The sequence below is a fragment of the Mastigoproctus giganteus genome, chromosome 8 (assembly GCF_048544385.1).
Source record: "Mastigoproctus giganteus isolate SK-2022 chromosome 8, ASM4854438v1, whole genome shotgun sequence".
In the NCBI taxonomy this organism is placed as follows: domain Eukaryota; kingdom Metazoa; phylum Arthropoda; class Arachnida; order Uropygi; family Thelyphonidae; genus Mastigoproctus; species Mastigoproctus giganteus.
The window spans coordinates 74,684,518-74,709,936 of NC_143582.1; the positions used below are offsets into that span (position 1 = coordinate 74,684,518).

Below are 25,419 nucleotides of genomic sequence, written 5' to 3' on the forward strand. Positions count from 1 at the left end.
ATATGTCTTGATTAAGTGAAAATCCTCATTCTGCATTATGGAAGTTTACAAGGTGTTTAATACCACTAATATGCATACAGTGTATGCATACTGTGTGTGCATTACCAGTGTACATTATGAATTTAAAACCACTAATGTATGCATTAGTGGTATAAAGTACCCAAATTAGATTTTCCAACTCTCCTAACTGCCCCTTTTCATTAAAGACGGTTACCGTGTAATATGATCAAAATGCCTGAAATCAGTGTTTTCAGATCATTGTAACAAACCACTAACTGTATGAGATAGAAAATTGTAAAAGGATATATTACTAGACCTTCAAGTGCAAAGCAGCTGTTAATAGTATATAAATAACTAAATTAGTGAAAAGAAGATAGTGTGAAAAAAAGTATAATGTGTCTTCATATCAGTTACCAAGTGCAACTGAAATAAAATATTATAAATTAATAAAAGCAAACAGCATAAAGCAATACAAACATACAGTGTAAAAAGTAATATGAAACAGATCCACTATACTAGTATTAATGTGTAAAGATAAGGATGGAAAAAATCTTGTAGCAAGCAAATATCTGAGTCAAACTTGGGCAGGTCAAAAACATTAATACCAGTGTCTCAAAATAAGTTAAAATATATAATCTTTGCAGGAACTGCAGTTATGCTTTTCATTTGGAATATAGCATTTTAATGTTCAACAGATATTTTCAAATGTTTTGAAAGTAGTCACAATGTTATGAAATAAAAAAATAATAATAAACATTGGTTGTATATATAATGCCATGTTATAAAGTTGGAGAATAAAAAGGACAGCAGCAAAAAAGTAATGAAGCTGAATTTTAAAAAAATACCTAATGTGAGTACGTATTGCTCCAGAGAGGGTGCTGGAAAAGCACAGAAGTGTGACCTTGTCAATCCCACAATCCAGACCAGTTAGCCTTACATTGTTTTTTTGTATGAACGTCCTCTGTGCATTGTGTCTAACATCATCAGAAACCAAAGAATCAACATCAAGTTTTTTGTAAAGCTGGAGAAGAGTCCCACTGAAACACATGAAACATTACAAACAGCTTATGGTGATGAAGCTCTATCCTGAGAAAAAATCCCTAGAGTCCCAAATTGGTGGAATGTGTACAATTTATTAGCAAGTGACTGCTGAGTAACATTGAACAAGCAAGTAATGCTAACAAATGATTTAAACCACTGTAACAAATGTATTTAGTTCCCTGGGGAGGAAGATGAGTAAGAAAATATTTCCTTATTCAAATTTTGCATTATTTGAATTCAATCATTACTATTTTTGCCATACTGTGTATAACCATGAAATACTCAAGCACAAAAATTAAGATATGCAGTTTCCTGCATAAAAATAAATACTAACAAGATGAATTATTCAGGCAAGCTGTAAAAGTGTAAATGCCCAACTTCAATTTGTAAAGAAAAGAAAATTATTATAATTAATAAAGAAAATTGTGAAAAAGTGGTAAACAAGTACATGCAAAATGAGGTAAAAACATCTTCAGTATCCTTAGATAACTAATAATTTCAAAGTAAGAAGGTAAGAAAATTCAAAATAAAAATGTAAGAAACAGTATTGAAGGTTACTACATACAGGTTTGAAAACCTCATTTTAGGAAGGATGTAGATCCAGAAAGGGTGCAGAGAAGCACAACAAGGTTTGTTGTGCATGGAAACAAAAGAAAAGTAAAAAAGGTACACCTATCGAGAGAGACTGGGTTTCCTTAAATTGAAGTCTGAAAACTAGTCATCTGTGTGGTGACCTAGTTGAACACTAAGCAGTTAACTAAAATAAATGTTAACATCATCTTTTCACTTTCTCAGATGACACACAAAAGGGAACAAACATTTAAATTGGAAAAGGATGGTTGTAGATTACATATGCTGAAATTTGCATTCAGCTAAAGTGTAATCAATACTTAGAATAAACAACTGGAATTGGTTTGAGGGTAGGAACTGTGCAAAGTAAGGATTTTAAGCTCCTGGGAATGGATAAGTTTTTCTGGAAAATTTTATCATTTTTTTTTTTTTTTTTTTTTGGACTTAAGTAACATATTAAATTGTTCAATAAATAGTTTAATAGTCTTACTCACATGTGTTAGCTTATTTTCAAATTTAGCTAGAAATTTTCAACTTAATCTATCGGTGATTTGGTGTGAATATTGTAGCACATAACTAATGTAGTGCATGGTAGTTAGATTATAGGGTTTTAATTTTGATAGATAAGTAACTAGAAGGTTCTAATCACATAGGTTGGCATATATTTTTTATTTTTAACTAAGAAATTTTACTTTTAGTAAGGCTATAACTAATTTAAAATGCTACAAATTTAGCAGTATAGCATAAGGTATAACATAAACTCAATCGCTTAATATTGCATTTAGGTATATATGATGAGGGATTATATGATGAGAGCCCTGTCGATCAACTCAGCCCTAGAAAGATGGTGCAAGGCTCAAGGGGTTCTGCCCCTTTCAGCCCGGTCTACACCTGTCAACAGAAGAGACCGCCCCCACAGGAACGGGACACACTTAAATAGAAAAGGTGCATTCCACCTAGCAGTGCATTGATAGCTGATGCTATCAATGCACTGCTAGGTGGGTCGGAAAACCTCTAGCTTGGGGGGACACAAGGACCAAAGTAAATGAAAAAAAAAAAATAATAAATAAATAGTAATAATCACAGAATAAATAAATAATTTTAATCCCACAGCGAAGAGGAAGATGTAAGTCGGGGTGCCAGCAGACAGAGAGTAAGAAAAAAAAAAAAATGGGAAAGTGGTTATCTATCCTGCACAGAGTGAGAAAGTAGAAAAGGTGAGCCAAGGCTGCTCCTAGTTCCAGGGCAGGATCCGGAAACAGTGCAAAACGCAGGTTAGAGAAAAAAAAAATATTAAGCTTAAGTAAATCGAAAAAAAAAAATAAATAATAAATAAAAATAATTAAAGAATAAATAAATAATTTTAATGCCCCACCCTGGCTACATTGAAGAGGAAGATGTAAGTCGGGTGCCAGCAGAGAGAGAATGAAAAAAAAAAAAAAAAATGGGAGAGTGGTTATCTATCTTGTACAGAGTGAGAAAGAAGAAAAGGGGAGCCAAGGCTGCTCCTAGTTCTACGGTAGGACCCGGAAACAGTGAAGAACGGAGGTTAGAAAAAAAAAAAAGAAAAAAGAACATCAGTAGAAGGAGTGACTTTCAGTTGGCAGTGGAATTGTTAATGATCGGCATTTCCACGTCCACTATGTTTTTAAAGATTAAAACGAAAGAAGAAACAAAATAAAATGAAAGTAAAGAATTAAGTAACTTAAAATTAAATTGTCAAGCATCGGACCGTTCAAAGTCGTTGAAATTTCACCCGACCGATGAGGTGAGTGGTTTTTCTTCGTCTCAGTTCGTTGTTAATGCTCGCGAAATAATGTTTTATTTTTAAATTTTGTTGATTTGCCGTTCCTTTTCTTTCGCGAAATTTCCTTTTAAATTACCTTCTCCCCTTTTCAGCTATATCCGACTTATTCAAATGTCACGTGACATTTTTGTAACTTGAACTTTTAAATTTATTGGGTTTACCTTAGCGTGCCTCGTATTTCCAGTGCCGTTAGGTACGTGGCACTGGGATGACACGGCTGGCACGCAATGCGTGCCACCCATACCGGCTGTTTCCGTGTGTTAAGGAGATCATGTGACAATGGGCGGAGTCAACACGCATCAATCACGGCCGTCTCGCCGCCATTTTGAAAGGGGTACCCGTTTCTGAATCTCTGCCGACCAGAACTTATAAATCAAATCAAATCAAATTACATCCAGGATCGAACTTGAAAAATTTTGCAAATGTTCCGCTCGTTATTAAAATATCTTATTTTTAATAATAAAGTAAATACATGACCTTAGGCTCCATCCCTTGTCCAAACGTACAGTTTCGTGTGATGTATATAACGTAAAAATATCTTATTTTTAATAATAAAGTAAATACATGACCTTAGGCTCCATCCCTTGTCCAAACGTACAGTTTCGTGTGATGTATATAACGTACAGCACAGAGTAGTAATATAGTAGTAACATGACGTATTGGTAATGTCATGTACAAGACCGGATTTAGACGTTGTTAGTCCCTTAGCCGAAACATTTGAAGAGGCCTCAAATTATATAATTATACATTTTTATTCTCACGAAAAAGTAATGGGGAACCAACCCCACCTCCTCGAATAACGATGTCTTAAGCCACAGAGTAAAAAGATATGTCACTACTTTGAGTCTCAAGCCATGGCTTATGCTGAAAGCGGGCGAGCGCCCAGTTAAAAAATTTTTCATTTCGATCCTGTCATATGTGTAGGTTTGCGGGACGCTGTGGTTTTCCGGGATTGTCTGGAAAATGTCTTTTTGGTACTATAGAATATCCCCGTTAAACAAAAAGAGGAAAAAAAAAAAAAAATTGAGATAGAAATTCTCGTAAAAAGTAAAATGGATTTATGTAAAGTAAAGATATACGATTGCCTAGTTTTCAATTCAGTATGCCCTATAAATAAGAAACACATCTATTGAATATTCAGTGGAAAATTTAGAGTTTTGAATTAATAAATAAAATGAGAACTGATTCTGAATATTCAAGAAACACATTTACTCCATACTTTCTAATGAATATTCAGTAGAACGCATGGGATAAGTGTATTTCTTGTTTATTTTTTCTTCATTTTAGCTTTTTTTTTTTTCAATTATGTTTCTTATTTTATTGTTTGAAAGAAAATGTTTATTTATTTTATGTTTATAAACCTATTTACTTTTAATAAAATTATATATGAATTTTACATGAATACATGTATATTATGCATTGTTATACTGATTTCTAAATAAAAAAAAATTGCCTTGGTTTGTGCATCACAAATGTGGCAACCCTAATTGATCTTCATTTTCTAGCAGGGCTGGATTTCCCATTAGGCAGGGCTGAATTTCCCATGGGAAATTCAACACTCTATGCACAGTGCAGTGTTGAATCCAGTGTTTGCACTGTGTGTGTGTGTGGGGGGGGGGGGGGGGAAGAATGTAAGCTTTGGGGTTATGTGCATTGGGGGGAAGAATGTAAACTCCCGGGGTACATGTATATTTTTTTATTATTATTTGATATTTACAACATATGTATACAGGGTGATTCACTACCAGTGCGACAAACTTGCAGGAGGTGTAGGGGGCACAAAGACGAATCGGAATCACATAGCATTGCAGGGTCTGAAATGCCTTCGTCATGCGGTAGAGGACATTGAACGGGAGGTCGCGTAAACAGCAATCCCGCTGGAAGTCAGCATTTGCAAACCGTTTCTGTTGAAGAAACCAAGTAGCAAAGGTCCTCCGGAGTGGATAACCTGCAGGCTCCAATGATTGGACGTGTTGCAGATGGTATGAACTCATTTGGTTTGTTGACAGTATCCTCCATACAGTGGATTGGGAAATACCCAATCGTTGGCCTATCGCTAGAGTACTCGTACTCGGATTGCCTTCTGCAAGACGTAGGATATTCTCCTCATTGTCTGGCGTCCTCATCGTTCGCGCTTGATTCATGGTACCTCTTGTGAAACAACCAGTCTCACGTAACCTTCTGTGCACACGTGTGAAAATTGTATGATGAGGAGCACGCCTGTGCGAGAAACGTTCCTGGTATAAGCGCAGAGCGGCACGCTCGTTACAGTCCGCAGCTCCATATGTGAGGTGCATGTCGGCCAGTTCAACGTTTGAATACTCGTCCATCCTACTGCCTCGGGAACCGGTTCGCAAATGCTGACTTCCAGCGGGATCGCTGTTCATGCGACTTCCCGTTCAACGTCCTCTACCGCATGACAAAGCCATTTCGGACCCTGCAATGCTATGTGATTCCGATTCGTCTTTGTGCTCCCTACACCTCCTGAAAGTTTGTCCCACTGGTAGTGAATCACCCTGTATGTTACAAACGAATCTGTATATTTATGCGTAATATGCATAAATATAAATTTAAAATATGCATAAATATAAATATACAGATTATGCATATTTATGAACGTTACAATAATGTATTGTTTATAGGCTGTGATCAAACCGTCTTGTTTGCAGCATACAAAGGAAGAATTAGCCACAAGTAGACTCTCGCTGTGAAAAAAAAACAAATAAAGTGAATGTGAAAACCATAAAGCGATACAGCAGATGATTGAATTAGTTTAGTGGCTGCAGTAGATTTCCCTGAAAGCCGTGGGACACTTTATAATTGCAATAGCATCTGTCAGGAACCAATTCAGGTGAACCTATTTGCGGCCTGCAATCTTGTTTGCGATATACTGTACAAACAAAGAATTAGTCACAAGTAGACCGTTTGTGTGAAATGCTATCAAGAGATGATTTGTGTGAAAATAAAGGGAACCTAAAAACCATAAAACGAAAATGTGGCACTTGAAATAGCGGTTTTTAGTTACAGTTGGTGCAACCAGAAATATTGCCCATTTTAATTATTTTGAAAATTTTGTATCTTTTGAATTTTAGTGGTTTATTTTCACCATGTACCATCTAACAATACCACACTAAGTTGATGTGATTTTTCGTGTTGTGTTTATTTGACATAAATTTATTGAATTTGTGTTTTATAAAATAAAAAATTACTATTTTTCACTGGGGGGGGGGATTTTATTCCACCTTGGGTGAAACTCAGCCCCAGTCACCTCCCTGGATTCAACACTGTTGCCTAGGGCCTACAAAATTTTTATTAACTACAAAGGAATGGAAAAATTAAAAAAAAAAACGATGCTTCACTGTTTTCACTGTAACTAACGAAAAACGAGCTATTGACTCTAGGAGCTTTATTTAAATACGCATATGCTATATAGCGACTGTTCTCGAAACTAGAAGAATTGAAGTGATGGTCGCTCCGTTAATTGAGATGGCTTATCATTTATTATAATTGAAACTCGAGTCACATTAATTGACGTGAATCGCAGTCAAAATGTTAAAATAGAATAACATTTTACCCTTTTTTTTTTTTTTTTAGCACATTTCAGAATAAAAGTGCCTAGGGCATACAAACACCAAAATCCAGTCCTGTTTGCTAGAATGGTATATGACAGATGACCTTCATTTGCTAGAATGGCATCTGACATGCCACTTTAAAAAAATTTCCTGTTTTTTTTTTTAAATCTGGAAATTAAATCAATTTCCCATGTACCTTTCCCCACCAATATTCTCTATCTGGTTATACTGTAGTTTCAATTTTCATTTCAATATACTATTAATTACGAGACATTAAATTTTTGTTTGGTATTTAACAGCTGCCAAGTGAGGAAAAGTGTCTTCTTTTTTTCTAGCCAACTCCTATTCCCATGTGGTGTCAGTGATAGGTAGCTAATCTTGCAGTAAGATTTTGATTTTGCTGGCTAAATATGAACAACAATACAGAAGTACATGTTGCATCTGCCAGAGCGCCTCCGTAGCCAGGTGGGCAGGAGCAGCAGTGCGTAGCACATGCTTCTTGATTAGACCGGGGTTCGAGCCCGTGCCCACCAAATATGGAGGATGCGGAAAGGTCAGGGAATGACTACCGCATATCACCGGAGCAATATGGCCTTAGTTGCTAATTCTCCTAAAAACCAAATAACAGCATCTGCCAGATGCCATGAGAGCATCTGAGTTTCAACCTTTGGGTCATCATCATCAGCCATTTTCAGTCCACTGCAGGATGAAGTCCTTTCCAGTTCCCTCTGTTTTGTGCAATTGCTATCCATTTACTGTGCATGAATTATTGAATTTCATTGTTTCCTTGTTTCCTTGAATTTCATTGTTTCCTTGTAGAAAAATGATGACAAATTTCAAAACTTTTTAACTGCATTATTCATCAATAAGTATTATGTAGCAAGAGACTCATACAAAAGGTGTTATGGACATTACATTTAAAATAGTTAATTCTGTTTGAGGGAATGCACCTTAGCCTATTTAATTTACAAGATGAAGATGATGACAGGGAACTTTGGCTGTACACTAACATTCATGGCTCAGTAATGTTATTTTTTGAGAAGATTTCTCAGAGTATTTGATGAAATAAAAAAATTTCCTGATGAAAGAGGTGATTTTTTTATCCACCAATAAATAACAAAAGCGGTTAATTAATTTGTTTCTTAGTGGATTTTATTGCAAAACTTAGTGACTTAAATCTTGAGCTGCAAGGTAAAGATAAAAATTTATTAGAGATGGTAAGTTCAATAAAAACTTTTCATTTCAAGAGATCAAATTTAGATCACGAATACAGACATTTTCCAGGTGTGCTAAAATTTTTCGAGAAAAATTCTGAAATGGCTAATTATAATCCAAAGGAATGACATAGCCCAGTGGTCTGAAGTGAGTGAACTGAGGTTTAAGCCCATGACTGCTAAATACGATTAATGTTTCTATTGATAATTTATTGTAAAATTCTCTGATCTGGTGGATCAGAGCCAAAAAAAACAAGAACATTTTTATTGCTGAAATTGAAAAGGTTGAATGTGAAATTATTTGAAGATTTAAAAAATTTTAATAAAATTGAACATATTGTTTAAAATAAATTTTCTGTTTATACTCTGGGACAACCACACGGTCAAAGGAGTTCATAAGTTCAAAAGAATACAAGAAACGGGCTTGAACCCTGGTCACTCAAAGCATGTGTATTTACATACCCTTTCACCTGATAACTCTGCTACGGTGGCCTCTTTTTTTTAAACGTAATTTTTAAATTTAACAAATATTTCAACTCAAATTTCACATTTATTTGTTGTAAATCAGGCAGAACTTGATGTGAAAATAATTAAAATACAAAATGACTAGACCCCAAGGGCTAGTGAGTGAGTATGGGCTTGGCACACCCAGGGTCCTGAGCTGGATATCATCATTCTTCTCTTTCTTGGTGATTCCCTTCTAGTTCTCACTCTCAGGGTAATTCAGAATATTTTTTTTTTTTTTGGCTGGTGCAGCATAAGCCTCAGGCTTCCTTGCACCATGTGGCTAATAATAATAATAATAATAATAATAATAATATCTGAAATCCAAAGAAGAAAACATTGGAAATACACAAAGGAAAAATGGCAGATTTTAACAAATACAGCTCAAAAATTGGATTCTTGTTTTAGTGCAACATATTTAGCAGAATCCATGTTCTCGCATATGAATATTATCAAATGAAAAACTAGGAAGAAATTTATTAACAAACATATGGAACAATGTCTGAGGATATTGGTGTCTTTATATGTTTCTAATTTTGAAGAAATTGCCAATTCCATGCAGTGTAAAATTCCACATTAATATTGCTAAACATAAGTATATGTTTTTATATTTTCTGTAATTTTATTTTGTAGATAAATTTTATAATCTCATTTGATATTTTAATATTTCAATTATTTATAAAAAAAATGCTGTGTATGAGTAGATCACAAAGTCGTTTAATTTAAAAAAATAGCTCATGCATCAGAAAAGGTTGAACACCCCTGGCCTATATGAGATTTTTTAAAAAATATATATAATTGATGGATTTCTCATTGTTCAATTTTAATTAAATTTAGGATGGCTTAACAATTCTTTTTAATAGAGCCAAATATAAAATACAATAATATTCTTGTTAATATTCTAGTATTAATATGAAATTATTGTGTTAAAAGTTGCACCATTTATTAAATTCTGTAGAATTGCTGGAATATGTTCTGCAGCCTTTTCTGTTATAGTGTAGTGCGCGCTTGCTGGACAATGTTTAATGTGGACAACAGGATTTCTAGGTGGGCTCAAACACTAAAATAGGAATCCAGAAAGGCTGGGATTAATATGATCAACTAACGGTTTATTTTAGGACTAAAATATTGTGTTCTTAAGATTTACTCTGAGAAAGAAAGAGTAAACTTGCAACATCAAGAGGCGTTGTGATTCTTCACTCAGGGGGACCTCCCAGATGGTGGGACTCCTGAGCGGCCGCAATTAATGGTTCTTTAATAACTTATTTAGTGCTGTGAATTGTGTATAACGAGAGAATAGGTCAAGAGGCAAAGATTAAACAAACAAAACATGGTTTATTATACATAAACACATACTATGTAAAATACACAAAAAAACAAGGATTCGTTGTACCTTTTTACTCAAGAAACTTTAACTCAATCGCTTGTTTACAATATACTGTAAGTTACATACTGAACTGATAGTTAAAGTGTAGATGGTACATGTTTAATTGGTGGTTTGCGTTCTTCATGTGATCCTGGAGGGGCAGTTACTACTAGAACTCCGGCAGATCAATAAGCTTCTCTATATCCAAGTATTCAGGTAATTATGTTCAGTCGACATGAAAGTTCAACAATAGTTGGCAATACAACAGTCAATAATGAATAGAATTGGCACTGCATCCTAGTGCCTCTGCAGTAAGATAAACCTTATCAGGTTATGTATTTTGGAGGAGAGATGTCAGTAAGTGATGAGAATGCAAATAAATAATAAAAAAAAAAGGGGGTGGTGTTATGGTCGGGCAGTTCTGTTCAGTTTGTTATAAGAACAGGGGCGAACTTACCCGAAAAACTCCTAAGTGACCGGCGAGGTTCTTCAGATTCTCCTAAGCGATCAGTTGATAATGATCTCATATCTATACTTGCTGTTCACGCCAACAAAACCTTCAATCTCACCCCTGGACGACTTAGCAACTCTCCGCGATTTCCTATTCGACAGCAATCAAAAACAACCACGTACTCAGGTCAAAACAGCCCACAGCAACAACAACGTTTCTTTGTCTCCTTTGGTGTATATATATGTACCCTCCCCTTTTTTTGGGTTTAGAGTCCACTTATTGTATAAAAGACTAATTTAGTGGGGATAGGCAAATCATAGGGTCTCATGTCATCGAAATCCGACGCAATTTAATGTGTAATTTTAAGAGGAGAAAGAGGAACTACAAGTCAACATGAGGTGGTGTTTCCGGACTGTCCAGAGATAGTCGTTATATCCAAAGTCTGTTCATTTCTACTAATCACCAGACAATAATCATCCCGCAGTTATCAGGCTCGGGTTTCATCCCAAAAGTATGTGCCTTACTCTGATTCCTTCGCCCACAGTCACCGATTTTCCCATCATATTCATGAACTTTGCCTATGTGACGTCTGTTTGACCCTATCGAGTGTCGCTCCCATGCAGTGAATTGACCAAGCTTATGGCAGTAAGATAACGTTTCAAGCATTAGCATTAGTAGGGGCATTTGATGCAAGAAAGCAAGCTTGTGCAGCATCAGCCAAAAAAAAAAAAAAAAAACACTTCCACTTCACCCCTCTGTTCGTTCAAAATACCTGTCCAGCTGAGCCTTAAAGAGATTATTGCTCCCCTATTGCAGAGACAAGACAGAACAGACAAAACAACTTCCCACAAGACATCATGATTATTTTACATTTACAGTGATAGCAAAGTATAGGGTGACTTCTCATGAGAATATATAAAAGGTAAAAATGTGAGCATTTTTATAAATATAATCCTTTTTGTTTATTATTATTATTATTTTTTTTATTTGATTACCTTTTTGTCTGGCCCTGATATAATTTGAATCTGATAGAGATAATAGTTTTTAACAAGTTTTTTGAGTTGTTTTCTCTAAAAATTCTTTCATGAGGCTTTTATGGTGATATTTATTTAATATTTCAGTATATTTAAAAATGTTTATTTATTTGGTTTTATTTTTGTTCCAGCAAGGGGTAGGATTTCACAATGGAAGAGACAAGATTACAGCAATATTTAAATGATATGAAGATTTTACCATGGAGAGTCTTTACTTTTAATGACAAAGAATATTTATTAAAATTTCAAACAAATGAGAACAGTTATTGTATAATGATATTTGATTTTGAAAATATCTATTTGGAAATAAAAGAAGGATGTGGCCTTGAAAGTTCTTGCAAAGTTAGTTTTACATTTTAATGTATGTTTTATCTTAAAAGTTCTTTATATTTCATAAACTCTGTTCATTTTAAAACTTACTGTTTAAGCTTGTTAATACTTTTAAACAGCAAGTAAAGTCACTATTGGCTGTGAGGGAGTAATAATTAATACAGTTTTTAAATGTATCAGTATTCAGAGGACAATTTGTTTTCACGATTAAGGGTAGCCCTTTTAAAGATTAGGTATAGCTCTGATGTATAATTAATGCTGATTTTAATGACTTGTTGAACTAACACTGCTTGACTGATAAAATATGAATTATAGAGTGGTGGATTTTGTTTTGTGCTTTATTACCATAACATTGATCATTTATTAAAATTGATAGTGATGTTTTTTTGCAAACTGACACCCAACTGCAGTTTTGTAAACTGCAGGTGGTTGTTAGTATCAGTAGTGGCAAATGATCTATATAGCATCAGCAAAAAAAAAAAAAAAAAAAAAAAAAAGGGAGCACCCACATTAGTGCTCTCTGGGTGAAACAAATTTTTGCACTCTATCCTGCAGCCATCCTTTTCAATTTAAATTTATGTATGTTGACTGAGCAGGAATTGGAATGCCATCAATAATTAACTCCAATTAATTCATTCACACGGCTTGCAGGTTCTCTGACCTTATGTGGCTGTCCTTGAGAATAAACAGAAAATTTATTTCTATATTATTTTATTTATTAACTGTCCATGACTTTTAGCTTTAAGTTTGAAATACATGTTAATAATTACCTGGCTTCTTTGATATTAAGCTATTTAATACCTTTACTGAATGCTTTTATTGGATCACCATTCACTGTGTTTAGCATGTGAATATGCTCAAAAGCTTATTATTCATCCAAACACATCTCTAACTGTATGCACATTTGTTGAAACTTTTAATATTCTTTTCTTTATATAAATTATAATGTTACAAGAATGTTGGGTAAATTACTATTGCTTCTTTTAATTCACTTAATTAACTTCTCCTGTAGACTATAACAGTACATTTAGATGCTGTTGCAAAGTGTAGCTTGTTTGATAACTTTGCTGTATCTTTATGAATATCATATACTGTTATATAAAGATGGTCTATAAATAATTCACATATATGAGTTACAAAATTTATATTCCTCATCACCAGTACATTTTTGTTATTTTATAAAGTTCTGTTTTCTGACTTTTAAATTACTTTGTATCTTTAGAAATAAGTTCATCTATTTCTAAGGATTTACCTTGTAGATTGAACTTTAATCTACCAAACAATAAAAAAAAAAAAAAAAAAAATCTGGAGGTGCAAGGTTTTGACTGTAAGCTGGGTGTGACATCAATGTCTATCCAAGTTGCAATTTTTGCATTTGGTCTTGCTTCTGATACAAAGTTATTAGGCACTCCCTGTAAAACAAATTTATTAGTTTATATGGCCCTTTGAAATTTTCTTAAAAGATTAAATGTATCTCTCTTCTGTTAGAGCATTAATTCTGCCCCTCCCCTTGTTTTTTCTAATTACGGTTAAGTAATGACTGAAATTACCATACCCTTGCCACCCTAGATACCTTTCAAAATTTCAATTTATTAATAACCTAGAGTTTCACCTAAGGAATAGAAAACGGATTAAATGTCTTTAAGAAAAGGGTGTGTGTTTTTGTAAAGAAGATGGCAAAATTATTTGCTATAACTATGCAATACAAATGTGTTTTAAAAGCCTACAGTTGCCAGCCAGCAATAGCTATTTCGGTTTGGCACTTACGGGTTCAAAGGGTTAGATTTTATAAACACCGGAAAGTTCCACTCAGGTCGGAATGTGAATTTAGGGCTATGAGTCTTAGGGCTATAAACATCGTAAGAAACTGTGGTTTTCACGTGAATAGATATCTGAAATACCTCTCAGCCTACGTAAGCTCTGCACAGATGTATGCTATAGCTTTACATTTATTGAAAAAGGAGATATGGAAGTGTGGCTACATGCATTGCAGGGATATTCGATACATGGCGTGATGAGGGGATAACTAGTTACCCCTTTGACTAAGACTCCATCACGTGCCGACCAAGTGTCTCAAGACTTGGATCTCCCCAGTGAGAGTGAAGTGTTGAATAAACAGTTTGGGATAACTTGGGACATAAAAACGGATCCTTGGGAGTCAGAAGTGTGAAGAGAAGGCTAAGAGTGAGAAAAGGTGTGATAAAGACTACGAGATCTGACGAGTCCTCCCCCCCCCACAAGGAAGAAGTCGACTTCTGATGAGATAATGCCCAGAGTCGTCCAAGTTGACTGAGGAATCAGGAATCGTTTGCTGATTGGGCCAGTGCGTAAGCATGATGATGAAATGGTTTCTTTCTAGTTCATAGAACTTATATTTTAAGTGTAAAACACAAGTTTTGTCTATTGATTACTTGAATATTTTGGCAAGCATGAAGTGTCATATTATGCCTATATTATTAATGGAAAGAGTGAAGTGTGTATGTTCTTTCTTGTAATAAGTTATGTTTTGTGTTATAAATGTTTCTCTTTTCTCTGCCAAAACCTCTCATTCAATAGAGTTAGTGTTAAAGTATGATTAAATGTTTATTGCAGCGTCAAGTAAATTATTTGCATAATTGCTCGATGTTAATCACAACGCTAAAATCCAAACTGCGGGATGGAGAAGGGAAGTGAACTGCTCCTTCTCTATTCTGAGGGTATACGAGATTTTGTCCTATAATACCACTAGATGAAAACAGAAGAGTGAAAATTGACATCAGACAATACCATTAGGCGAACATGTTAAGTTAAAATAAGATAGCCAAAAACGTTTTAACTACACTAAGAACAAGAAGTATTAGTTACACCTAGTCTGGCTATAGCTTTACGGCCACGCCCTAGAGCACCACAAAAGGTAGAGGAGTTTTTAGGTGATACTTCCTTGATGATTATGCCCTGCTTAAGGAAATCAATAAATTTCCCAAAAAAATCACCCGATATTGGGCCCAAAAGGCAGAAGCCATTATTTTTTTTGGATGACTCGCCAATTCTTCAGTTTCTTTATTAGGTGAGGTATTTGGGGTCCATTCCATGACCTGGAATTTTGTTTTAGGATTATGATGTTATAACCATGTTTCATCAATATAAAATGCCTTTAAAACAGTCTTAACCTGTTTGTTGCAAGATCTCAAGTAGATCAGTAGTGATTTCCATCTTTTTTTTTTTTTTTACTTGAGACCGATCAAATCACCTTTTTTTTATAACATTCTAACTATCTGTGGACTTATCTTTCCCATAAACTTGAACTTTTCTGTCAGTATTGAATAGATATTTAATGACAGATTATTGCTGTGAGTGTGTTTTTGATCACTTATGTCTTTTACCTATAAAAAGATAACTAAATTTGTTGATAACTGATTGTAGGATATTTGCAAAAAAATGTCTGCATATATATTTGTAAAAAAAAATTTTTTTAGCCCATTATGTGTTATTTATAGGCTGTTACTTGTACATCAAAAGATGACATTGCTAGCTTGTAAATGTCACATGCAATTTTACAAATTGTTATATGCAACTTTACATTCAAGAATGGAAGCATACAGGAAAATGTTTGTACTGGAATATAAGACAGTCTTTTTAATTTAAAAATTTAAGAGTGGTTACTGTCTCAGTTATAGAAAAAAAAATAAGCAGTGTAATTTTTTCAGTTATTAGTGTGGAGTGTTATTCCATTTCCAGCAAGGAAAGCCATTGAATAATGTTGAATTTAAAAAGAGCTGAGGAGAGTGTGAATGAATAATGAACAGCTATACACTGAGCTCTTTAAATTCAACATTATTCATTGGCTAATGCAAGATTGTGCATTAGGTTCGAATTAAATATGAAATTCTGTGAAGTAAGCAAACTGCACAAATAATGATTCCTAGAATTTAAGTCTGTCATATCTTTCCCAAAATCAAGAGAAAGGAAGGTTATATCTGGGATTCCTTCTTGGGTACTTATAAGTGATATAAGTGGAAATCATTTATATGATTTCCACTTAATCACCATAGCTGTTAAAAATAATGCATGTCACTTCATAGGATTAATATGGGCTGAGAAGAAAAAAGCATTAAAAGCAGGATAGCTCTGTGAGTAGGATTATTATAACTGGAGCTTACTTATATACGTATACACACGTTCCAGTCAAAACATTGACCACCTGTGTTTTAGCAATCAGCTGTTCTTCCCCACCTGGCAGCACATATGTCACAGTAAATGTGATAAATGTTCATGGCATTCACTTCATACAGAGTACTCAATTCACATTCTCAAGGTCGTGACATGACAGACTTCAAAAAAAGGCATGATTGTCGGGAACCAATTGAAGAGTGGCAGTATTACGGAAACTGTGAATCTTGTGAGCTGTTCACAGAGTGCTGTAGTTCGTTCCAAGAGTTAATGAATAATGGACAGTGCAGTGCCAATTGGCTCCTCCAGTCACCTACTGGCCTGGAGGAGCTGGTGGCTATGGTGACTGTAGGCTGCCCTGTCTTGTGCAAGTCAATAGGTGGAAAATGTGGAGCAGCTGATCATGAATATTAACCAGGGAACACGCAGTAGTGTTTCCAAGGACTTCTGTTTGGGCTTTTGGAGTAGGGGCCTGGTCAAGGTACCCATTGCCACTGACAGCTGAACAGTGTCATTGGACCATTGGAAAAAAGTTGCTTTGTGGAGGATAGAGAGAGAGGAATCACTCCAATTTCCTGGTTCAGCAGAAACAGGCAGGTTGTGGTAGTGTTTTGGTATGAGAAATGTTTTCCTAGGAATCTGTTGGGGCCCCTAAACTATATTCTGAATGCTAAACACTATCTGTCTATTGTGGCTGATCAGGTACACTGCTTCATGGTGACTGTCTTCCTAGATGCACAGATGTATTCCAGGAGGATAATGCACCCTGTGATATCTGTGTTGTTTGATAGTGGTTTGCTAAACATTAACTCGGGGATTATGCAGATCGACGGATCTGGCATTTGGCTCTTCCACTATGGACTATTATTGATCTGTGGGATACAATCCTGGTAACATGGTACAAAATATCTCTTTAAACAGTGAGGCCTTATAGAGTCCATGCCTTACCATGTGGTGGAGTAAGAGGAAGACATCCATTATTAGGGAGATGGTCATAATGTTTTGACTGGACAGTGTGTGTGTGTGTGTGTGTGTGTGTGTGTGTGTGTGTGTGTGTGTGTGTGTGTGTGTGTGTGTGTGTGTGTGTGTTCAGTAATCACTGAATTATGACCACTCCATTTGTAATGGACCATGCTGCATAGCTCACAGCATAAAAAAGCCAAACAGCTTCATATGCTAGAGTTGGGAGGCAGGGCTGTCTTTTGCACCATTTTTAAATAGTGGGGTAATAGTGAGGTTGTTGTTGCAGGACAACAAAAAGCAGTGTTTCCAGAGGGCCATGGGAAGACTATCAGTATTTGTATCATAGTTTAAACTGAATTTATTAAGGGTATTGTTACAGTCAGAGGTGTTAGCATCACTGGGTTAAGGTGTAGCCTGTATTATAGAGAGAAATTTGTCTGTACGGTAATTAATATGCTAGTGCAATGTGTGCTTGAGAATTCTTATGTGGCTCTGTGTTTGTGACTTGAGCCTACAGTGTACTCTGATGGTGCTCACTGAGAATCTTATGTAGTTCTGCCTCTTGAAATAGGAGCAGTTTTGTTCTAAAGCAGAGGTTTCCAACCTTTATGTCTGCATACCAGTCAACCACATTGGTATCTTATGATGTACCAGTGTGTTAATTAATGAGTTTTTTTTTTTATGTAAACCCCAAACACGAGAGGTATTAGAACCTATAGTGCTAAGTACAGTGCTTGGGTTGGAGGTTGAGAAGACGAAAAGAGATATTTGTTGACATTGGACTTGAACTTCTGTAGGCTGTAATTTTCAGAAAATACGTATGAAGGAAGGTTGTTCCAGAAAACGGCAGTTGAATGAATAAACGAGAAAGATGAAAAGTTGGTTCTGTGAGTTTGAAGTTGGACAGTAAATGGATGTTGGCTGGTGGCGGCACGTGTTCGGACTGTTTTGAAAGAGAGAGTGGGAATTATAGAAGACAATTCAGAAGAACAGTGCTCATGGAAGTATCTGTAGAAGAGGCATGCAGCAGAAACAGTACGTCTTTGAGACAGCGAGTGGAGAGAGACTCTGTTAGAGATGAATCATTAATTAACCTAGCTGCCCTCTTCTGAATGGAATCAAGAAGCCTGAGAGAGGTTTTGGGGGCACCACCCCAGATGTGGGAACAATATTCCATGGCAGAGCGGATTTGCGATTTATACAGAGTGAGCAGCTGTTTGGAAGAAAAGTAACGCCGAGAGCGAAAGAGAAAACCAAGCTTTTTAGATGCAGAGGAAGCAATATTTGTAATGTGCTTGTGCCAAGAGAGATTAGAAGTCAATGTAATCTCCAAAAGATATATCATTTTGCCTATAAATCGGAGTGTCACTAAAGATAAGTATAGGAGCAGAAGAATCCTTTTTGCGAGATATAAGACAAGACTGAGTTTTAGAAGGGTTGAAATCAACTAAGTTGTCTGCCCCACTTTTTTTTTTTTTTTTTTTTTAAGTGAACCCCAATCACAAGAGGTATTAGAACCTCTTGTGATTGTACTTAGTACCATGCTTGGGTTGGAGGTTGAGAAGATGAAAGAAGATATTTGTTGACATTGGACTTGAACTTCTGTAGATTGTAATTTTCAGGAAATATGTATGAAGGAAGGTTGTTCCAGCAAACGGCAGTTGAATGAATAAATGAGGAAGATGAAAAGTTGGTTCTGTGGGTTTGAAGTTGGACAGTAAATGGATGTTGACGGCACGTGTTCGGACTGTTTTGAAAGAGAGAGCGGGAATTATAGAAGCCAATTCAGAAGAACAGTGCCCATGGAAGTATCTGTAGAAGAGGCATGCAGCAGAAACAATACGTCTATGAGAAAGCGAGTGGAGAGACTCTGTTAGAGAGAATTTACACTGGAGAATTTACCTGAAGATCGGCATTTAAGGAATTGGTAGCAGATTTCGAGAAGTTGAAGCAGATTGAGCAGGGCATGATTTCTCAAAATGGAAAGTGGAATTCAATGTGCTATCATTGGCAAAACTATGGATAGGATTTTCAGTCAATGGAAGAAGGTCATTAATATACAAGAGGAAAAGAGTGGGGGAAAGAACAGAACCTTGGGAGACATCGCATTAGTGGAGAAGTTAGAAGACAGAGAGCCATCTACCATCACCCTCAGTGAGCGATCAGAGAGAAAACTGGATAACCAATTACTAAAAACAGTTGGCAAACCATAAGATGGAAGCTTGTTTAGAAGACCTTTATGCCAAACACGATCGAAAGCCTTTGAGATGTCAAGAGCAACTACTTGTGTTTCACCGAACCTTTCCATAGAATAAGTCCATAAATGGGTAACATAAGCCAGAATATCACCAGTGGATCGACACTGATGGAATCCATACTGGCGATCGTTGATCAGACGGAAGGTTTCTAGATAGTTTGTTGACAGTTAAGTGATTTCTCCATTACTTTAGAAAGAGTAGAAGTAATTTTATGTGAGGGATTTGTCACGATTTTTAGGAACTGGCTGGATATAAGAAAATTTTCAAGCAGAAGGAAAACACCTTTGGAATAAGAAAGTGAAAAAAGGCGGCAAAAAATAGGATTAAGTTCAGGAGCATAGGTTTTGAGAACAAGTGGAGAAATACCATCGGGACCTGGAGCTTTCTTAGCATCAAGATTTGTCAAAATCCTTCTAACATCCTTTTGACGGAAGATCACAGGAGGCATTGAATGGCGCGTGTTCGGAATGGTGGGAGGTGTTTTACCAAGATGATTAATACATGAGTTGGAAGAAAAATGGGATGCTAGCAGGTCAGATTTATCCTTGGCTGAAGTGACAACAGAACCATCTGGTTTGGACAGAGGTGGGAGCAGAGATGGGCAAAAGTTGCGGCCAATAGCTTTGGCAAGAAGGAAGGTTTCTACTTTTAGCCTGTTCAAACTCTAGTTTGGACTGATTAATAACTGCTTTACAATTGTTGCGAACTTTGGTGTAGGCAGAAAATGAAACTGAAGAATTAGAAACAAGCCAATTACGATATGCAATGTTCTTCTCTTGAACAGACTTAGCACATTTATTGGAAAACCAAGGTTTAGATAAATGACGAGGTTTTAAAGTGGAGTGTGGGATAAAGGATTCCATTCCTGCAAGAATAATTTCACTGACACGATCTGAGCAAACGTTGACATCAGAAGTTTTGAAACAGTAATCCGATCAAGGAAAAGAAGAAAAGAAGTCTCGCAGGTCATCCCATTTTGCATTCTTGTAATGCCAAACAACAACGAGGTTGGGAATAGCCATGAGATAAAGGTTCCATTGGAGAAGAGACAATCACCAAGTTGTGAGCTGAAGTGCCTAAATGACCTCTCACTTCGACCGTGTACTTAGAAGGGTTGTTTGTGAGAAAAAGATCAAGCGTATTGGCTGTATGCTTAGGATTGTCTGGTATTCTTGTAGGTAGATGAACAATCTGTGCAAGGTCATTAGTAATTGCAAAAGCTTCAGCATCTCGACCAGCTGGGTCAGTGTGACTAGAAAACGGAAGCCAGCTGGAGTTGTGAATATTAAAATCATGAAGGAAAATTACCTCACTGTTAGGAAACTTGGACTGGAGAAAGTCAAGTTGCAAAGAGAGGAAGTCAAAGAGCTCCAAGTGATTAGTGGAGTTGGGAGAAGTAGAGACAACAGATGAATTTGGCACAATGAAGTAGAGAGATTTTAAGCCAGAGAAGATCGAAAAGAGGAGATTCTAAATTACCAAGTCTCTGACAGGGAATATCAGAACGGGCATATGCAAAGTACCACCTTTGAGGCGAAAGGAATCATACAGCGAATAATTTGGGCATCTGAGATGAGCAGTAGTTGAATCAACCAATAACTGAGATTCTGTCAGAAAAAGTACATGGGGTTTGGCAGACTGCAAGTGGAAATGGACATCGTTGAGATTAGAATTGAGACCACGTATGTTGGGAAATGAATTAGGAAATGCTTGGGAGGTTTAGATCTTTTTGCAGATAAGCTTGCGCTATTAGTTTGACAATTCATGGTGTATTCAACAGTAAAAAAAAGTGGGTGGAACATGCTGTATGAAGTAATGAAATTTTTGGATATGGTAAGAATATACCCAGATCCTTGACATCACGTGGCCTCGACAATGCTCCCCACATACACACTACTCAGATTCCCTCCAGTCACTATCTGGCAGAGTAGAGCTAGCCAGATTATACACTAGCTGATCTGAAAGCCTCTTAGAGAGTTACCAATAGGTTCGGTCAGGTGTACGAACTAGCGGCCGGCCTGCGAACACAGTTTTAGAGCTGTACCCTTGAAAAATGTAAGGAATATTGGATCTTGACACGATGTTCATCATAATCTCAAAAGTCATCATTCATACTGCATGATGGAAGAGATAGGGAAGGGTTGACCAGAACTTAGCTCTAGAGACTAAACATTAGTTCCACCACTTCAAGCTTCCAATAAGCAAAGTGGTTGTATTGCACCCGGTGATGAGTCATCTACCACCGAGTACATAAGTCTGTTTTGAAAAGTCACATAAATAATTAGGTAAGCAGAACCGAACTATTCTACTAAAAACAGAAAAACATAATTATTAATTAAGAAAATACAATTTATAAATGAGGTTTTTATATTTTCACATAATATGTCATTTAAACATTTTTCTCTTTACTTGAATTTTTTTTTTCTAATGTAATTTCTAATCATTAGAAAATTCTGATGTAATTTCTAATGATATAAATTTCAAATTACCTATGAAATCACTACAACTGCAAACACTACTTCTAATGTTCACTAACCAACCTCTAAAGGAAGACTGACCGTCTAAAATAAGAAGAAAAAGAGGGGAAGTAAAGAGATAAAGTTCTATCAATTAAGAAGTACAAGAAAGAAAAGAGGTATATTTTCCAAGTAGAAAGACTGAAATACTCGCATAGATATGAACTGTGAAAAATAAAAAGTTTTGGCTTTAGTAAGATATTAACATTTAAAAAGTTTACCCTCCGATGAGGGAAATTGCAGGTGGTTTTATTCACAATCTGCGTACCAGTGGTTGGGAACCTCTGTCCTAGAGCAATGTTTTTCAACCTTTAGTAGGCTACAGAGTGCCAGAACAGATATGTAATTTTTTGTTACATTTTATACTGTATTTGAGTATTACATTAGCATAAAAATAATCCAATGAATGAAGTAAATAAGTCTTACTCTTATTTACACAGATGCTACTTATAAATAAATCATGGAAAAATTAATTCCTCAGCACAGACTCCCAAGTGAAGAGTAATTATGCATTGCTCTTAAACATTGTTCTAGAGTCTTCCAGACTAATATATGTACATCACCAGATTTTGGATGTAGTAGCACTACAGTGCCTGATGTCTCCATGAGAATTCCATGTCATCCAAAAATGGCAAATGGCAAATTTTGAATCCAATTCTACATAGAAAACCAGCTAGGGTCACCACCAGCCTATCAATCAGTTAAAAGACATGGTACATTATCAAATTTTTTACCTGTTGTAGGAGCTTTAAGAATTGTATTTCCAAATATCAAAGCTGTAAGCTATTTGAACAGCTAATTTCACCTGCTTTTCCCTTGCAGAGCACTGTCAATACAAGCAGTACTGGCAGTGCTCTGCAAGACAATTCAGTTGTGGGCAGTTCAATCCATATAAGGTGGAAATATTCAAATGCACGCTCAGTTACCATATTCATTCTTGGCTCAGTTTGACTTGGTGCATTATGACCTCATTTGCCAATGCACTATTAAACACCAAATCAACCAATCTTGGCTCAGTGCTCTCCATATTTTTATATCCATGTTGTAACAGAGGGATTCATACATCTTGTTATGCAGCCCATTATTTTAAGCAGTGATAACTGCTAACTGCTTATAACTGCATCTATGAGGCATTAGGCATTAATTGCTTGTTCATCCTCAGAGCCCAACAACTGATTTCTCTCTTTCCCCCTTCCCCTTTCTTTCTTCCATTTGAAGTGTTAATTAAGATGTGTCACTCCCTTGTATTGCTATCATGGTTAGGTCACATAGTTGCATTTCTGTCTTTTATAGCTGTTTGTGAATTACTGTTATTCAGCTACAGTCAGTGAGTTGAATAAAGGGACATACAGTTACAAAGGCTCTTCTGTTTTCTGTTGCACATTTGTGTATAATTTATCAGTTTTATTTTTTTTGTTATATGTGTAATTTTATTTTCATATTCTTAATTTATATATGTATTTTTATTTTTATGGGTATGTTTATTTAATTTTTATTCATATTTTTTTCTCTTAAAATCAGTACTTTTTTATTCTAATTTATCCAAGTAACAAGAATTTTATTATATACTATAGACATGGTGCAATTCCTTTTACATTTAAGAATAAACTGCTTTAGTTTGCATCCTAATACTTAGTCTTGCTTCACTTCCTGCTAGTTTGAGCTCTTCATTCGCCAATTAGCATTATTTATGATGTTCTTCTAGTGCAGGCTTTATATACAGTACTCGTTATCCAAGCTAGTGAGTTTGAGTGTTATAATTTAATTTGCCTTTATTTTATTTTATCTTTTATCCTGATTCCCTTTCTCACCAAATTGTCTAATTTTCCTGGAATATTTCTTAAATAAAGTGTATCTTTTATAGAAACTTACTTTTTTACCAGATTACAGTTAAGTTTATGTTAGGATTTTAAAATATTCCCCCCCCCCCCTTCAAGTGTGGGCATGCTAAATTTATCAATGAGTTTCAAATCTGCCATTATATGATTTTTATCTTTAGTGCAATGCATATATGTCAAGCATGTAATCTACTATATGGTTTGTGTTTTGTTTTAATATTTGAATAGCAGTAGCATCTATGATTTATGTGTTTTGTATACTTACTATTTATTTTAAAATAAACAATTTAGATTAAATTAGTTAAATGCTCCTAATTATTTGCTCTCAAAAAAGATATTGAGAAGATGTAGCATATTTGAGGATTTATTTATTTTTTATGAGTATTGCTTTCTTCAGAGTTTTGGATGTCAGATATCTATTGTTTTATTATATAAAACTTCATTTCATATGTGGGGAAAGGGTTTATTATTATTATTTAGTGTTCTTTGCCTCACAAACATTCATTAATTGTTATCAGTACCTTGTATTTTTTTTTTTTTTTTGGATTTCTGAAAAAATCGAATTATGTTTGCTAAATGTATTATTTCAAATACTAATAACAGTGCCATGTGACGAAAGCATTGCCACTTGGCATTGTTTTAAGTGATCAGGAATTATTTCAAGAGATTAGGGATTTATGTATTGCTGTGTTCTGCTGTATTTTAAAGTCAGAAAATTTGTAAAATAATAAGAGGAGTTTACCTCAATATAGTACGTAGAACACTTCCGTATGATACTCTCCAGAAATTAAAACGAAAAAATCGAAAACTTACATTAGAGTAAAAAATAAATAATTAAAAATGAATTTAATGCAATTAAAAATTAAAAAGAATATAAGAAAATATTCAAAACGATTTTCCTTCCTTTTTAATTATTTATTTTTTACTCTAATGTAAGTTTTTGATTTTTTTGTTTTAATTTCTGGAGAGTATCATACGGAAGTGTTCTACGTACTATATTGTGGTAAACTCCTCTTATTATTTTACAAATATTAATATCAACGTAGAACGTATTGAGTATTACAGCTCTGATTCATACTATCTAATTCATTTTTTAAACTCTTATTGACTATTTCATTTACTTCCTGTCTCTCCAGGTGTTACCTATTGATACACACAATTATGGGGGATTTTTTGAATGGCTTGGTGCAAAATTACATTAAATCAACACTAAGATACTCGGCCCAAAGTTACCATATTTCTTTTCTAAAATATTGTCTCCAAAACAACATCGTTCCAAAGTTTGCCAGGGTTAATTTAAATCAAAATTTCAGGCAAAAAACAACTAACACTGGCCACATCACGTAATATTGTTTAAGTTTGCTTTCTTGCATCAAATGCCTCTACTAATGCTAATGCTAAAATCTCGATATTCGAATAAACAAAAATACCTTTCCCAGGTTAGGAAGCTTCGCGATAAATTAAAAAATTATCTACATCTGAATAATTGGTTGTTTGTTATTTGGTTTTTAGGAGCATTAGCAGCTAAGGCTATATTGCCCCGAGAATATGCGGTGGTTATTCCCTGACCTTTCCGCATCCTCCGTATTTGGTGGTGACGGGATCGAACCCCGGTCTAATCAAGAAGTGTGTGTTACGCACTGCTGCTCCTTCCCACCTGGCTATGGAGGCGCCTCCGAACGATTGGTCTGTGTTGAAGACTTCCATAGATTTGCGACGGGAAGCACAGGCCTCAGAAAAAAAAAACAGACGTTAATAAATTGCAAACATTATCAGATAGGTCAAGACACGTTCATGCGAATTCTA

The 25,419-nt window shown here is 35.3% G+C and overlaps 1 protein-coding gene across 4 annotated transcripts in view; it reads left to right on the plus strand.

The window, feature by feature from the left end:
• LOC150081642 (non-homologous end-joining factor 1-like) overlaps nucleotides 1-25,419 on the plus strand; it is a 180,963-nt gene that overhangs the window by 61,275 nt on the left and 94,269 nt on the right. For 3 of the 4 annotated variants that reach the window (XM_090379505.1, XM_090379503.1, XM_090379502.1), the window contains exon 2: nucleotides 11,691-11,901. In XM_090379505.1, the coding sequence (XP_090235631.1) occupies nucleotides 11,710-11,901 (192 nt within the window). In that variant the 5' untranslated portion in view covers nucleotides 11,691-11,709. The remainder of the gene's footprint in view (nucleotides 1-11,690; nucleotides 11,902-25,419) is intronic. The other variant, XM_090379504.1, reaches the window with a different exon arrangement.